The sequence below is a fragment of the Panthera onca genome, chromosome F1, assembly GCF_046562875.1.
Source record: "Panthera onca isolate mPanOnc1 chromosome F1, mPanOnc1 haplotype 2, whole genome shotgun sequence".
NCBI classification, from domain to species: Eukaryota; Metazoa; Chordata; class Mammalia; order Carnivora; family Felidae; genus Panthera; species Panthera onca.
In genome coordinates, this window is record NC_138355.1 from 8,509,429 (window position 1) to 8,524,443 (window position 15,015).

A 15,015-nucleotide genomic window follows, 5' to 3' on the forward strand; every position below is an offset into this window, starting at 1 on the left:
TTTCAAGATAAATAAACTCAAAAAAAAAATTAGAAAAATTATGTGGTCACTTAATAATCAGTCTCCTGTGAACCTAATCTGACCTCAGGTTTTGCTTTGTGTTGACTATTCTAGGCATCAGCTTCACAGAGTGGAAGTTTCACTATGGGGTTATAATATGTTTCTCAACTTTAGAGGTTCCTTGACCCAGTGTATTACTTTATCCAGAGATGAGCGGATTCAGGGATTGGTACTAAACACCCACAAGACTGACTTACACATTTAAGAATTGGAGTCTCAGGATAGCCAGTATTGGAAGGAGTTACTTGGAGATTTCCTAGTTGATAGATAAGTCCATGCAAGAATACACATTTCAGGTCTCAGAGCTGTTTGACGTGCTTTTAGTACCGTGGGAATTACATGAATGTTTATGTCAAGTTAGGGTCGACATAACTGGATTGATTACTCTTTTAATCTAGGGATTTTTCTGTGTTTGGATGAAATATCACGGATAATTAATTAGATTGCTGCATGTCCTCTAGAATGCCCAAGCCAGAATAACTAATTGTTCCCTGTACTTCTTCTCTCATAATTTTTTCTCTTTTTAAGAGGGGAGATGTCTTTCTACCTTCTAGAAACCTGAATTTATTAGTTTTCTAGATCCCGTCAGGAAAAACCAGGGTGCTGTGGTGGGGGGAAGAAGAGGGTATAGTCAAACTATTATAAACCCTCTAAAGAATAAGTGTTTGTGGGGCGCCTCGGTGGCCCAGTCGGCTGAGCGTCCAACTTCGGCTCAGGTCACGATCTCGCGGCTCCCGAGTTCAAGCCCCTGTGCTGACAGCTGGAGCCTGGAACCTGCTTCGGATTCTGTGTCTCCCTGTCTCTCTGCCCCTCCCCTGCTCATGCTCTGTCTCTCTCTCTCTCTCTCTGTCTCAAAAATAAATAAAACATTAAAAAAAATAAAAATAAGTATTTGTGGCGAATACATACTTGGGTTTTCTTCAGTTATATTGACATTTTAGAAGAAATTACTAGTTCACTTTAGAAGGGAGATGTGTTATTTGTCATATTTATTGTCCGGGTCAATTTTCCCCTGTCTTATATTTTCAGGGAGGAAATAATGCTGGCCATACAGTTGTTGTAGATTCTGTGGAATATGATTTTCATCTTTTACCCAGTGGAATAATTAATCCCAATGTTACTGCATTCATTGGTGAGTGTATAAACTGAACCGTTTGGGTTTTTTTTCCCTCAATTGATAATGGTGTTCATTTTTCATTATCCAAGCTGATTTCATCTCTCACTGCTCAAATAATCACTGATCCCTTATTAATCTTGACCTTGGTACCTTCTGGAATATACCTAACTCTGGCTATTTTACAACTCTGTCTTTTAGCACTAATACTTTTTGGAATAACTTGCATTTAACTGTGGCCATTGGCAATCTTAAATTTATAAAGTAGTATTAGATCATCAAATCAGCTTTCCAAACACTGATGCACAGTAAGAAATATAGGAGGTGTTTCACGGATTGATGCTGAACCCTTATAATGTGATGCGATCTAAAGTTTTTTGGCCTAGTTTTTTATCTTTAAAAATGCTAATCACAACCCGCTAAATTGATTTTATGGCCACTAATAGGGTGTGATTCCCCAATTTTAAAGGCATTGATTTAGCATCATTGTAACCTGGTTCAGTTTGCCTAGACCGACCTAACTAGGTTCTTTCAGAATAAGTTTCACTTTGTTTCAAAGAAATTTCAAATTATTTTGAATGTAACTTTAGTGTTTTATATTCTATGTGTATTTACATTACTCTACTGTTAAAAACTTGGAATCATTTCTGTGGTAACTCCCTGAGAAATCAGATATTCTGTTTATTAAGTCCTTCATATATCTGCTATTCTAGATGAGAATTATCATAGATGTCTGTATTTTAATATCATTATATCTGTATTATAAGTATAAATATTTAAGGTTGGTCTTTTTTTTTTTTTTTTTTTTTTTTTTGCTTTCCTTTAGGAAATGGTGTGGTAATTCATCTACCTGGATTATTTGAGGAAGCAGAGAAAAATGTCCAAAAAGGAAAAGGTATGAAAGCCTGACTGCTTTGCCTGGTAACTGGTTTGTTTATTGTAAAGTTTGTTGAAAAATCTCACACCAGACAAAACATTTTGTCTTATGCTTTAAATTTTTTTTTTAATGTTTATTTATTTTTGAGAGAGACAGAGCATGAGTGGGGCAGAGACAGAGGGAGACACAGAATCTGAAGCAGGCTCCAGGCTCTGAGCAGAGCCTGACGCGGGGCTTGAACTCACGGATGGCGAGATCATGACCTGAGCCGAAGTCGGATGCTTACCAACCGAGCCACCCAGGCTCCCTTGTCTTATACTTTAAAATTGCAGGTTGTTGTCGGACAAATGTTTTCAATGTCGGTTACATTTTATTCAGTATGATCAGTATTGTAAACAGAAGACAAACAGAATAAGGTAATTGTGTAAGACCTGATTTCTTGACACCCAGGTCATCCATAGAGTTTCTCTTCAGGCTCCTGGAATCACTGTCCGTTCGCTGGTGGAGAAACCCCAGAGATTCATCATCCCCACCTCCCAAACCAAACGTTAGCTTGTGGGAGTCAGGAAACCAGTGAGGTCCCCTTTGCACACAGTCAGTCAGTGTTGTTCCCATGGGTTGTATAACCCTGGGATAAAAACAGGGTTGTTTCTGTCCCTCCCTCCACATGAGGGAGATGCTCTTTCTATGACATGATTCACTCCCATCTCCTTAAGAACAATTTTTTTAAAGCCTTAATTTCCTGCCTTTGCTAATCTCTTTGGGATTTGTGGAAGTCTGTTTACATTCAGTTTGGCTGCCTTGCTGGGCTTTGAGGGCCACTTGGCAACACAAATAATAAATACGCAGTTGAGGAAAAGCACTGTTTGCCCTTAGCCTGGCTCGTTGGAAATACTCAATTCGATTTCGTTGTTCAAGTTTAAAAGTAGCAATCCAACCTCAAGTGTTCCTGACAGTTTGATGTGATGTCACAGAATCCTGGCTGCCTGCGGCTCTCATCCCTCTTTGCTTCCCTGCATTTTTACCTACGTGGTGCTGTCTCCTTTTAAATTCTTTAATCTTTTAAAAATTTTTAAACGTTTATTTATTTTTGAGAAAGACAGAGCACGAGCAGGGGAGGAGCAGAGAGAGAGGGAGACACAGAATCCGAAGCAGGCTCCAGGATCCGAGCTGTTGGTACAGAGCCTGATACAGGGCTGAACTCACAAGCCATGAGATCATGACCTGAGCTGAAGTCAGACGCTTGATGGACTGAGCCACCCAGGCGCCTCTAATCCCACTTTTTATAATTGTCTTTTGGGAAAGGGTGCCATTCCCCAAATTAACTCCCTTTTCTTAAAATTCTTCTCCTGCTCTGCAGCAAATTCCCCCTCCCCTGCCTCTAACAAAAATGACATTTTCCCACCATTTGCTTTTGGATTCTTAGAAGTATTTTATGTGGCTCCGGCTGGCTTGAGTTTGAAGCGTTTTAGAGTTAAACATTTAAAAAGATAGAATTTGTGCATGAGTGTATATATAATGAATGACCGGTCAGAACATTCCTGTTAAATATGTATCCCGTACAGAAGACAAGATGTGTTAGTGATTACTTCCGTGAAAAACACTTTGAAACATTGTATCCCTAAAGAAATTAAGGTTTAAAAATTATACAAAGTGTTCAGTTAACCGTATCTTTTTTCTCCTTCCCTCTAGGTCTGGAAGGCTGGGAAAAAAGGCTCATCATATCTGACAGAGCTCACATTGGTAAGGGGCATAACATGCATTTTTTTATAACTGCCTTATTCTCAAAGTTATCACTAACTTCTGAGGAATTAGCTAAACTAATGAATAACATAAGCAGCATTTCATGAGAAACATCTCTAATCCTGTTATAGAATAAAGCATATTAGGGACACCTGGCTGGCTCAGTTGGTGAAGCATCTGAGTCTTGATCTCAGCTCAGGTGTTGATCTCAGGGTGGGGAGTTCTGGCCCCGCGTTGGGCTCTGTGCTGGGCATGAAGCCTACTTAAAAAAAAATAAAATAAAAGATATAATAAACCATATCAAATATGAAGAGCATTTATTTGCACATTAGTACTCATGTAAAAAGCAGGTCTTCTATCTGGAAAAAATCTTGAGAGTGACTCTTTGTGTCTAAAATGTACCCATGTGGCTTTTTCAGTGGTTCAGACTTTATTCAGTGTAGCCTCCTTGTCCGTTGTTAGAACAAACTGGATTCTCAAATTAACTTCAAGCAGCACCAAGAAGTTTGAAGTTTGTCTCCTTGTTCCTGTCCTACCTTTGAAGGGATAGAATTGTTAATTATCAGTCACATGGTTTTGAGACATTAACCAGGAAAGAGAGAGAACTGACCGATGCAAGCTCTTAAGTTGCATTTAAAAAAAAACTTTTTTCTTATGTTTTTTATATTTGGGAGAGAGGCAGAGAGCGAGTAGGGGAGGGGCAGAGAGACAGAGACAGAATCTGAAGCAGGCTCCAGACTCCGAGCTGTCAGCACAGAGCCTGACGTGGGGGGCTCACGACCTGAGCCAAAGGCAGACACTTAGCCTCTGAACCACCCAGGCACCCCTTAAGTTGTATTTAAATACAAAGGTCTCCTGAGACAAGAGCTGCTCTAGTTTTAGCCTTGACCTCCATTTAAGAGCAGCCCCATCAAGTTTCTTAAGTATCAGCTAAGTAGCAGTGCCTCCAAATTACCAGCAGAGGCTGAAGCCTATGGCTAAACCTCAGTAATCCATTCAAATAATTTCTCTGAAGTGAACTGTGCTGGACTGACATACTCTGGGGGTTTAATCTGCTCACTTCTAGCTTCTTTTCAAGCTTATTAGATCATCGACGTAGACCTTTCTTTTCTAACGTAAGCATTTAAAGCTGCGTATGAGTCTCATACTACTTTAGCTACATTCCACAAATACTGACATTTTGTACATTTATTTCCATTCATTTGAAAATGCTTTTTGGTGATTTCTTTTTGACCCACGAGTTATTGAGAAATGCGTTTACATTTGTAAATATTGGATGCTTTTTCTGATTTCCCTTATTTATTCCTGACTTTGTTATAGACAGAGAACATACTCTGTGTGTGATCTCATTCGTTTTCAATTTGTCGAGACTTGTGTTATGGCCTGGCATAGGGCCTCTTTTGGTTAGTGTTCGACATGCACTAAGAATATGTGTTCTGTTGAGAGTGGGGTGTCCCTTAAGTGTCAGTTAAAGGGTGTTCACGTCTTCTGTGTCCTCGCTGGTATTCTGTCTCCTTGCTGTCACTTAGAGGCACGCTGAAACCTCCAGCAGTAACTGGATTCGTCTGTCTTTTCACATCTTGTCAGTTTCTGCTTTGTGTGCTTTGGGTGGTGTGTCTATTTAAACTTCTGTTTTTGGCGGATTAACTTTGATCGTGATGAGATGTCCTCATGTGTGTTGGTATACACAGGAATGTGCCGCGGTAATATTCTTTACTCTTAAGAACCAGCACACCTTTCTTAAGATCAGCGTTTGCAGGAGGTATCTTTTTCAATCTCACCATCCTTAGCTTATCCATATCTATATTTGCAGGGCATTTATTATACACAAAATATAGTTGGTCTTGCTTTTTATTCATTGTGACAGTGTCCCCTTTAACTGGAGTGTTTAGATCATTTATTTCTAAATATAGTTAATTAACATTATGGCTGAATTTATATCTGCTTTTTGTTTTCTATTCCTGCCATTGTCTTTTTTCCTCCTTTTCCTGATTTCTTTTAGATTTAGTATTTTAAATATTATCTGCACTATTTATTGATTGATTAATTATACCTCCTGTTTTGTGAATTTTGGTAGTTCTGGGATTTATAATATGCATCTTTAAAATTTTTTTTAATGTTTTTATTTATTTTTGAGAGGGGGGAGGGGCAGAGAGAGAGGGAGACACAGAATGTGAAGCAGACGCCAGGCTCTGAGCTGTCAGCACAGAGCCTGATGCGGGGCTTGAACTCACGAGCGGTGAGATCATGACCTGAGCTGAAGTTGGATGCTTAACCAACTGAGCCACCCAGGTGCCCCTATAATATGCATCTTTAATCATCTACCTTAACATGATACAATATTTAACCCAAGATTTTTACAAGCAATGTTTCTTTTTTTTTTTTTAATTTTTTTTTTTTTAACGTTTATTTACTTTTGAGACAGAGAGCATGAATGGGGGAGGGTCAGAGAGAGAGAGGGAGACACAGAATCTGAAACAGGCTCCAGGCTCTGAGCTGTCAGCACAGAGCCTGACGCAGGGCTCGAACTCATGAACCGCGAGATCATGACCTGAGCTGAAGTCGGACGCTTAACCAACTGAGCCACCCAGATGCCCTCTATACCCCTTATCCAGTCCCTTGTGTTATTACTGTCCCACATTTCATGTCTACATTGTTATAAACTCAACATTGCATTCTTAAATTTTTGCTTTAAACAGCTAATTTTCTTTTAAAGAAATTTTTAAATGAGTCCATTGTTGGCCAGTTCTTTACGTTAGCATACTTAAGCAAGCATGCAGGGAACCATTACATTATAATTGCGACCTGTCGCTTCGAAACGCCTAACAAAATTTGTAATGTAAGAGATACTTACCGATGGAAAGAGATCTGAGAAATGGCCAAGACTTTAAATTTCTTTAAACATTTGAAATCTAGGTTAGTTGGTGTCTGTCCTTTGATTCAGCAACTATCTATTGAATGGCTCCTCTGTGCCAGTCGTAGTGTTGGGCACTGAGGATTCAGCAGTAGAAAAAATGGAGCGTGTGGTGTAGTAGGGCAGACAGATGACAAACAAGATAAATCTGTAACAAACGCACCGTGGCATGCAGTGATGCGGTCTGAGGAGGGGGGAGCCACCTGTCGCATCTGGCAGTTTGGAGAAGGTGGGTAGCAATCTATAGTTTCCGATGCAGTGGCTGGGGATGTGTCACTGCAAAGATGACCTTTGTGTCATCTCCTGAGTGAGTTCTAGAGACCTCCTGTGCAACACTGAGGCTGTAGATGACCATGTTCTCTTGCGACTTAACAATCTCTTAAGAGGGTAGATCTCCTAGTGAGTGGCCACAACTAATAAAACCCCCAAAACAACTTAGAAGAGCATCAAGCGACGTGGGTATTACAGATCCTGAAGCTCACATGGGCACATTAATACAGTGCGACATTAATGGTGTTAATAAAACTTAACTGTAATAATAAAAGATGGTGTTATTAAAACTTATCTACTGAAAGTGCATAATTATCTTTTATTTTAAAAATTAGACTGAGTCCCCAAGGCAGCATTTTTTGTTTTCCTTATCTAGGCTGTGGACAACGGAAGACATGTTCAAAGCAACCTCACACGAAGAGCGTTCTTTCAAAAACAGTGTTAGTGGGGGTATTAAGGCTCTGTGCCACGATGAGGCTTTATGAAAGTAATTATTCTGAGTTCACTAATAGCTCCCCGGGGCCTGGAAAAACCTAAGGAAACATTAGCTTAGTGGCAAGGTACTAAATTAATTTCTGAGAAATATGGTTTGCCTGCTTTCCATCAACCATTTATTTGTGGTTTGCAAGTTGCCACTGTAACTTATTTGGGCATAGAAAATGCAGCAGATACTTAAATGCAAAATGTTTTTTTATGCAAAAGAAATAGCTCACTCCAACGTCTCACTTTGGCAAAGTCTGAGTTTTAATGAAACAGCTTCTTAAGAACTGTTCGGGCTCCTCTAAAGTAAATAAGAATGGTTATTAGCTGTACATGGTAATAAACTAATCCCTATAGTATACAATAGCTATTATTAGAGAAAAGTAACCATTTTAACATCTCACACACAACAGCAAAATGCACAAAAAGTGTACACATATTTTACCCCTTTAATCAGTGTCTACCTTGTTAAACAGAGCCTTTCTAGTGCCCGAAAAAGCTACTTTGCTACCCAAGCATGTAAAGGACTGATACACTGACAGCTGTAAGACATTGATGAAAGAAAGCAGACGCGAGTAAATGGAAAGATGCTCTGTGCTCGTGGATTGGAAGAATCGTTTTGTGAAAATGTCCGTCCTACCCAAAGCAATCTACACATTCAGTGCAATCCCTATCATATTTTTCACAGAAATAGAAGAAACAGTCCTAAAACTCTTCTAGAACTACAAGAACCAGAATTGTCCAAGCACCCTGTACATACAAATATTGAATCTTTATGTTGTATGCCTGGAAGTAGTGTTCTAGGTAGTATATTTCAGTCAAACAAATAAACAAAATCACTCTAATGACCTTTCCCAGTCCTTATCTACTCCGTCTCACCAAGGGAGACTGCTATTCTCCCACTATAGATTGGTTTTGTCGTCGTCGTTGTTTGAACTCGATACAGATTACACATTTAATCTGTTGCGTTTGATTTCCACTCAACAGGGTGCCCATGAGATTCATCCTTATTGTTCAATGAAGCAATATTTTATACTTTTTTCATTGCTGAATAGTATCCCATTGTATGAAAATGCCACAGTTTATCCATTTTCCCATTAATGAGGCTTTGACTCATTTCTAGTATTGAGTTACTGCAAATAATATTGCTCTGAACATTCCCATAGATACCTTTTGGTGTGCAATATGGCAGTGTAGTTTAAAAGGATGTTGTTGCTACCTGCTTCTGTGGCACGAAGACGCATAGTGATTTACAGGGTAATTTTATGTCACACAATAAAAATTTAGTCTCTGTGTTGTAATCACCTAGTGTAAGAGGTGTCAGAACTCCTGTTCCAGACTACTGGGGAAATCTGTTAACCATACAGTTGGGAAGAGGACTGCCTTGACAATTTTGTAGCGTCTCAAAAGAGGGAATTAGGGCAGAGGGGGTTGTAGGGGGTAGGGTTAATCAGAGGGTGGATTAAGGTCAGGTTTCCTCGAATTTTTCTGGTTTCAACATCTATAACTACAACAGAAGCCTTCTGATACCACCAGATCTTTTACCTAAGCCACCAATGCTTTCTAGGAAACTTAATGTCAGTCGTTCTGTGTAAAATGTAAACATTTCAACTTATTTATATGGAAGCAATAGCAATCAGGGAAAAGAAGCCATGGTTTAATGTATGAAAAATGATTAAATTGGATGCTGCAAGTGGGTGAATTTTATGGTACATAAATTATATTCCTGTCTGGCTTTTTGGAAACAAAGGAAGCCTTGGTTAAAAGTTGTAAGACAAAATTCTAGGCCTGCCTGTTCCATCAAGTAGCTATTTATTCAGTCGGTAAATATTTGAGAACTTGTAGGCACAGGAAATCAGCTGGTAAGAGACTTCCTAAAGTACTGCTGGGGCGTGAGTTTGTGAGTGCACGCGCAGGCACAGGAAGAGCCACATTCAGACACAAGTGTCTGCCTTGTAGCCATCAATGTAAAAGAATGCCTGTGTGACCCAAGGGCAGAAAGGGGACCAGAGCACGGAGCCAGAAGAGAGGCCACATAAAGGAGTTTTGTCTTTTTCTTTTGAACAACAGAAAGCCATTGAGTTTTTAAAGGCAAGGGGGTGGTGACATCATATTTTGTGTCTTGGAAAGACGGCTTTGCTGCCTTAAGAATTATGAATTCGAGATAATCTGAATTTCCAAGAGTGGAAATACACTCATTAGGAAGCCACGGTTTGGGGTGAGAGATGACGGAAGTTTGGGACTGGTGAGGGAGAGTGAGATGTCAAGATAACGCAGAGATGTCTGGAGGGTAGAACTTGAAGAAAAGAGGGTGTCCTAGTAAGTGAAGCTTCATGGGATTGTAGGGTAGGCTCAAACTACCCTCTTACTGACCAGTTTTAAAATAATAGAGTTTGCAATTAATAGGAATGAACGATTGGGCATGATCTTCGTATTCATGTACCTGTTGGCGTCATAACTTCACTCCCACCATTACTGACGCTTCTTAAAAGCATCCATTTGATTCGTCGTGATGAAAGTAGGCCGAAGGCATTTGTAACTTAAGTAATTTAAAATGCAGTATGTTTTGCTCCTCCCATGTGATCTCTGTTTCAACGACTGTGATTTGGTGTTTCTCTCCTCAGTATTCGATTTTCATCAAGCTGCTGATGGTATCCAGGAGCAACAGAGACAAGAACAAGCCGGGAAAAAGTATGTGTTTTTGTTTTTGGTGCAGTTTAAGCAGATCCAGACCCTTATGTTTAAATCCTAGGCCAGAGGTTTAAGAAAAATTATTAGAATATGTTTGGATTTCAGAGGAAATCGATAGGGTTGTGACGATAAACTTAGAGAAAACAGCACAAACAAAATAGTCGAAGTAACTCCATTCTTTGTAATGATCTGACCATAAGAAGTGCCTCTTTCTTGTCTAACTCAAAGCCCGTTTTGATTTATTTTTAAGCTTGGGTACCACAAAAAAGGGCATTGGCCCAGTTTATTCTTCCAAAGCTGCTCGGAGTGGACTGCGGATGTGTGATCTTGTTTCTGACTTCGAGGGCTTTTCTGAGAGGTAACTAACTTGTGTTTCAGAATGGAAAGAGCACATGGGATTTTGGGGATTGTTCATATCCAGGATGCAAATTGGTAAGATCAGTATTCTAGTTGAATAGTGGCGTTTGGCTGTTTTGTTTTGTTTGGAGTATTAAAGTTACTTTTTATTACTTAATTTCAAATTAACTTCATGAAAAGTAACATCTTGTTGGTATCCTAGCAGTACCCCAAGAAGGCAAAGTCAAAATTATATGTAGGGATTGGAGTTTGGTATAGTTTGCTGAGAAACAGATTCCAGGGGGATGTGGCGGTACTGTGGTCGGGTTACCGCCCCCTAGAGTCTTGACCCCTCAGATTTTCAGTTCCAGAGACTCCCCCAGCCTAGACATAATTAGGCTCTTAGGTACTGGTGAACTATTTAATATTTAAGCTCACCTTAAAAAATAGAAATTGCCTCATGGATGCTTACTCTCTAGAAAAGTCTCCATGAGAAACCTAATAATCATCAAAGCTGTGTGGTGACTCAGTGACAGGGAGTTAATTGGTTGTGTCTAATGACAGGTGGCATCAAAGACCCGATGGCTGAATACATTTTCAGGCAGCAGTTTGTGCCATCAGGGCACCTCCACTGAGATTACTGGAGACCAGTTGCTAAATTCTGCCTCTGTCTCTTTAAAAAGCATTGTGTAGACTGTCTCCTTTTGTTTTTTTTTTTACACGACGCAATGTAATTTACACTGATTTAAGTCTACTGGTTACAGATCTTAGGCCATCCCCTTCCCTCCACACACATCACCCTAATTATATGATTGGCATTCCTACATTTGAATTAAAAAATATTTTGAATGTATCACTTATTCATATGACTGATCTCCTGTGTAGCTTTTATGTCTTAGAATGTAGCTTCAGTCCTGGATTGATTTGTTATGAAAACCACTTATCTACAGAAACCATTCGAATCAAGTGATCTATTCAGACTGGTTTTACACAGAGCGAACATCTTGATTTATCCGTGTTTCTCAGGTTCAAAGTTCTGGCCAACCAGTACAAATCTATATACCCCACTTTGGAAATCGACATTGAAGGCGAATTACAAAAACTCAAGGTAATGCTTTCTGGCCCCTTTAATGTCCTTTTAAAAAAGTCATTTGCCAGATTGACATCTAAGATCATTCATTTGGGCTTTGTGTTAAGACCTGCAAACATAAGAATGAAGAGCATACAGTCTCTAATTTTCTTTATGGAAATCACATTGTGACTGGGAAGATGTACATTAAATGATTTACGGTGTATTAAGTACCACACAGACTGTGTAACATACCGGAAGTAAGGACTGGTATGGCAAATTATTGTCCTTTTTAAGTCTGAAAGCATAAGGCCTACCGGAAAGGACAGGGCATGTTTGAGTCACTTCGCATGATGTGGCTGAAATGAAATATTGGCGGGGCGGGGGTGGGCGGGAGGTCTTCTGGGGGTCTTCTGTCTAGCGATAACGATTTTAGCTTTTATCCTGGAGTTAAGGAAAAGCTGTTGAGTAATTCTGAGCAGAAAAAAGACTCGATGTGGATTATGTAAAAAATAAAAATCCCTCCTAGCAATGTGGAGCAGAGATCAACAGAGGGACGGCCAGGGCTGTTGACTTTTAAAGCTGGCCAGCACGTTCTGGAAGGAGGGCCCCCAGGGCCGGTCTCTTTAGCACTGTTCTCTTATGAGACCAAGGTGATTGGCAAAGGTTGGGCCCACATTTGGCAGCTGTTAGGCGTCAGGGGCCTGAGTTAGTAGATGAGTCTCCTGCCTTCTCCACCTTCCATTCCTCCCTGGTCTTTGGTGAGTTTCAAGCTGCTTCCTGTGTATCTGATTATTACTCCTTCTCTTCTGTAAATCGGTATGAACATCAATTCCAGAACTGAATAGGAATTTACAAACCTCCTATGTTATTCTAGAATGATTATAGACTTTAGGCCTATCTACTCACTAAATTCCTTAAAAAGAAAAAAAGAAAAAAAAAGACCTCCAAGGAAGATTCTAAATGCTGAGTATTTAGATTTCAGTGTATTGCTCATTGCTTAGGATACACTGCCATTGTTTTTCGTTCTGTCATGCAGCAAATATTTTAAATTTATTGCTAGCAACTTGGAAATATTTATGTGCTAAAGTATGGTTATGGCTTTTCAGTTCCATTTTATGCATGTTTCATGTGAAGTAGATGAATAACAATGAACAGAATTGGGTAAGAAGATTCTTAATAGGTGCTATTTGTTGAACCAGCGCTTGAAGGAATAAGGGACATGATGAACGGTATGGTCACTTCAGGCATAAAAAAAGGACTAAAACAGGAATAAGCAGGAGACCAGAGCCAAGGTGGGGGACCATACTTTGATCAGTTGGTGTAACACATTCTGGTGACTTCACAAGTGGATCTTGGAATTTCCATACTAGTCTGGCTAAATATTGAAACATAGTTGAAACTAGGAGTTTGCTTCCTTACTTGTTTTTGAGAGAGGGAGAGAGGGCATGGGCACATGTGCACTCATGCGAGAGGGGGAGGGGCAGGAGGAGAGGGAGACAGAGAATCTTAAGCAGACTCCATGACCGTCTCGGAGCCCTATGTGGGGTTGATCTCACGACTGTGAGATCATGACCTGAGCCAAAATCAAGAGTCAGACGCTTAACTGACTGAGCCACCTACGTGCCCCGAAACTAGGTTTTATTGTATTTGTACTTTAGGCCTTGGGGGAACTCTTGTTTATATGACGTTTTTAATTGAATTCTAAAATTAAGCAGGATTATTAATGCTTTTAATATGTTTTGTGAAAATTTTTTAATGCTCGTGTGTAAAATAGTATTTGATATTACCTACTAGTAATACTGCTGAGCTATTGCTGTAATGGAATACAATGGCAAAAGAGTGTTAACAATCAGTTGTCAATATTTGCATGACACTGGTGACCCGCACCAACATTTTGACAGTCACCCTGATGCAAGTTGCATGTAGCTTTTTCAAGACCTCACCGGACGCAAAAGCACAATGTAACATACCCGGTTCTTTTCATTTTCCTGCAAGCTGGTTTGTGAAGAATGAGTCTTGGCCACGAGGAAGGTTGTCATCAGAACTTGCAGTAAGGTTAATGTGGAAGGGTCTCTTTTCTGGTTCTGGAGAATCAGGACGAGAGACCAAAGCTAGTCCACATGTCCAGTAGACTGGGTACCATCACCAGCCCCTCCTGTTTTGCGTTAGTTAAGTCTTACCTGTCTTAGAGTCAGGGAAGTTTTACTTGTACTGATCATGTTGTACATTTGTTAGTACACACTGGAATTGGATTTTGTCTTTGCCTGTAGGGTTACATGGAAAGGATTAAACCAATGGTGAGAGATGGAGTTTACTTCCTCTATGAGGCCCTACATGGACCACCAAAGAAAATCTTGGTAGAAGGTGCGAATGCAGCCCTACTAGATATTGATTTTGGTGAGTGAGCTATGACTTCATGGGGGCTTAACCAAGCCCTAAAGTACTTAGGATATAAATAATTAACGTTCCCGTACAGGATTTTTTTTTTTTAACTTTTAAAAAACTTTTATTTAAATTCTGGTTAGCATACAGTGTAATGTTAGTTTCAGGTGTACAATATAGTGATTCAGCAATTCTGTACATTACTCAGTGCTCACCACAAGTACACTTCTTTTTTTTTTAATTATAATTTTATTTAATGTCTCCAACATTCAATTTGAGTTTCTTTTTTTAAATTTTTTTTATTTTTTAAAATTTATATCCAAATTAGTTAGCATATAGTGCAGCAATGATTTCAGGAGTAGATTCCTTAGTGCCCCTTACCCATTTAGCCCATCCCCCCTCCCACAACCCCTCCAGCAACCCTCTGTTTGTTCTCCATATTTATGAGTCGCTTCTGTTTTGTCCCCGTCCCTGTTTTTGTAGTTTTGTTTCCCTTCCCTTATGTTCATCTGTTTTGTCTCTTAAAGTCCTCATATGAGTGAAGTCATATGATTTTTGTCTTTCTCTGACTGATTAATTTCACTTAGCATAATACCCTCCAGTTCCGTCCAGGTAGTTGCAAATGGCAAGATTTCATTCATTTTGATTGCTGAGTAATACTCCATTGTATATATATACCGCATCTTCTTTATCCATTCATCCATCGATGGACATTTGGCTATTGTTGATAGTGCTGCTATAAACACAGGGAGTGCATGTGTCCCTTCAAAACAGCACACCCGTATCCCATGGATAAATGCCGAGTAGTGCAATTGCTGGGTCGTAGGGTAGTTCTAGTTTTAATTTTTTGAGGAACCTCCATACTGTCTTCCAGAGTGGCTGTACCAACTTACATTCCCAGCCTTACAGGATTTTAAAGCCAGGCTTGTATATTCAGGAATGATGGAAGTTTGCCATCTGCCACTCATCTGTTTTTTGAAAAGAATGTTGTGGAAAATATAATACATGTGTTAAGTTTTGTAGTTTATGAGAAAAATGAAATCACCGTTTGGGTCAGTGGGTTCGGGATTCTGTAA

The 15,015-nt window shown here is 39.6% G+C and overlaps 1 protein-coding gene across 3 annotated transcripts in view; it reads left to right on the forward strand.

The window, feature by feature from the left end:
- Nucleotides 1–15,015, forward strand: part of ADSS2 (adenylosuccinate synthase 2) — a 39,853-nt gene that overhangs the window by 11,458 nt on the left and 13,380 nt on the right. For all 3 annotated transcript variants that reach the window (XR_009613360.3, XM_060643341.3, XM_060643340.3), the window contains exons 2-8: nucleotides 1,090–1,192; nucleotides 2,001–2,069; nucleotides 3,744–3,794; nucleotides 10,083–10,149; nucleotides 10,400–10,507; nucleotides 11,512–11,593; nucleotides 13,828–13,954. Coding sequence is in view for 2 of the 3 variants with exons in the window: in XM_060643341.3 (XP_060499324.1) it covers nucleotides 1,090–1,192; nucleotides 2,001–2,069; nucleotides 3,744–3,794; nucleotides 10,083–10,149; nucleotides 10,400–10,507; nucleotides 11,512–11,593; nucleotides 13,828–13,954 (607 nt within the window). In the remaining variant the exon portion in view is untranslated. The remainder of the gene's footprint in view (nucleotides 1–1,089; nucleotides 1,193–2,000; nucleotides 2,070–3,743; nucleotides 3,795–10,082; nucleotides 10,150–10,399; nucleotides 10,508–11,511; nucleotides 11,594–13,827; nucleotides 13,955–15,015) is intronic.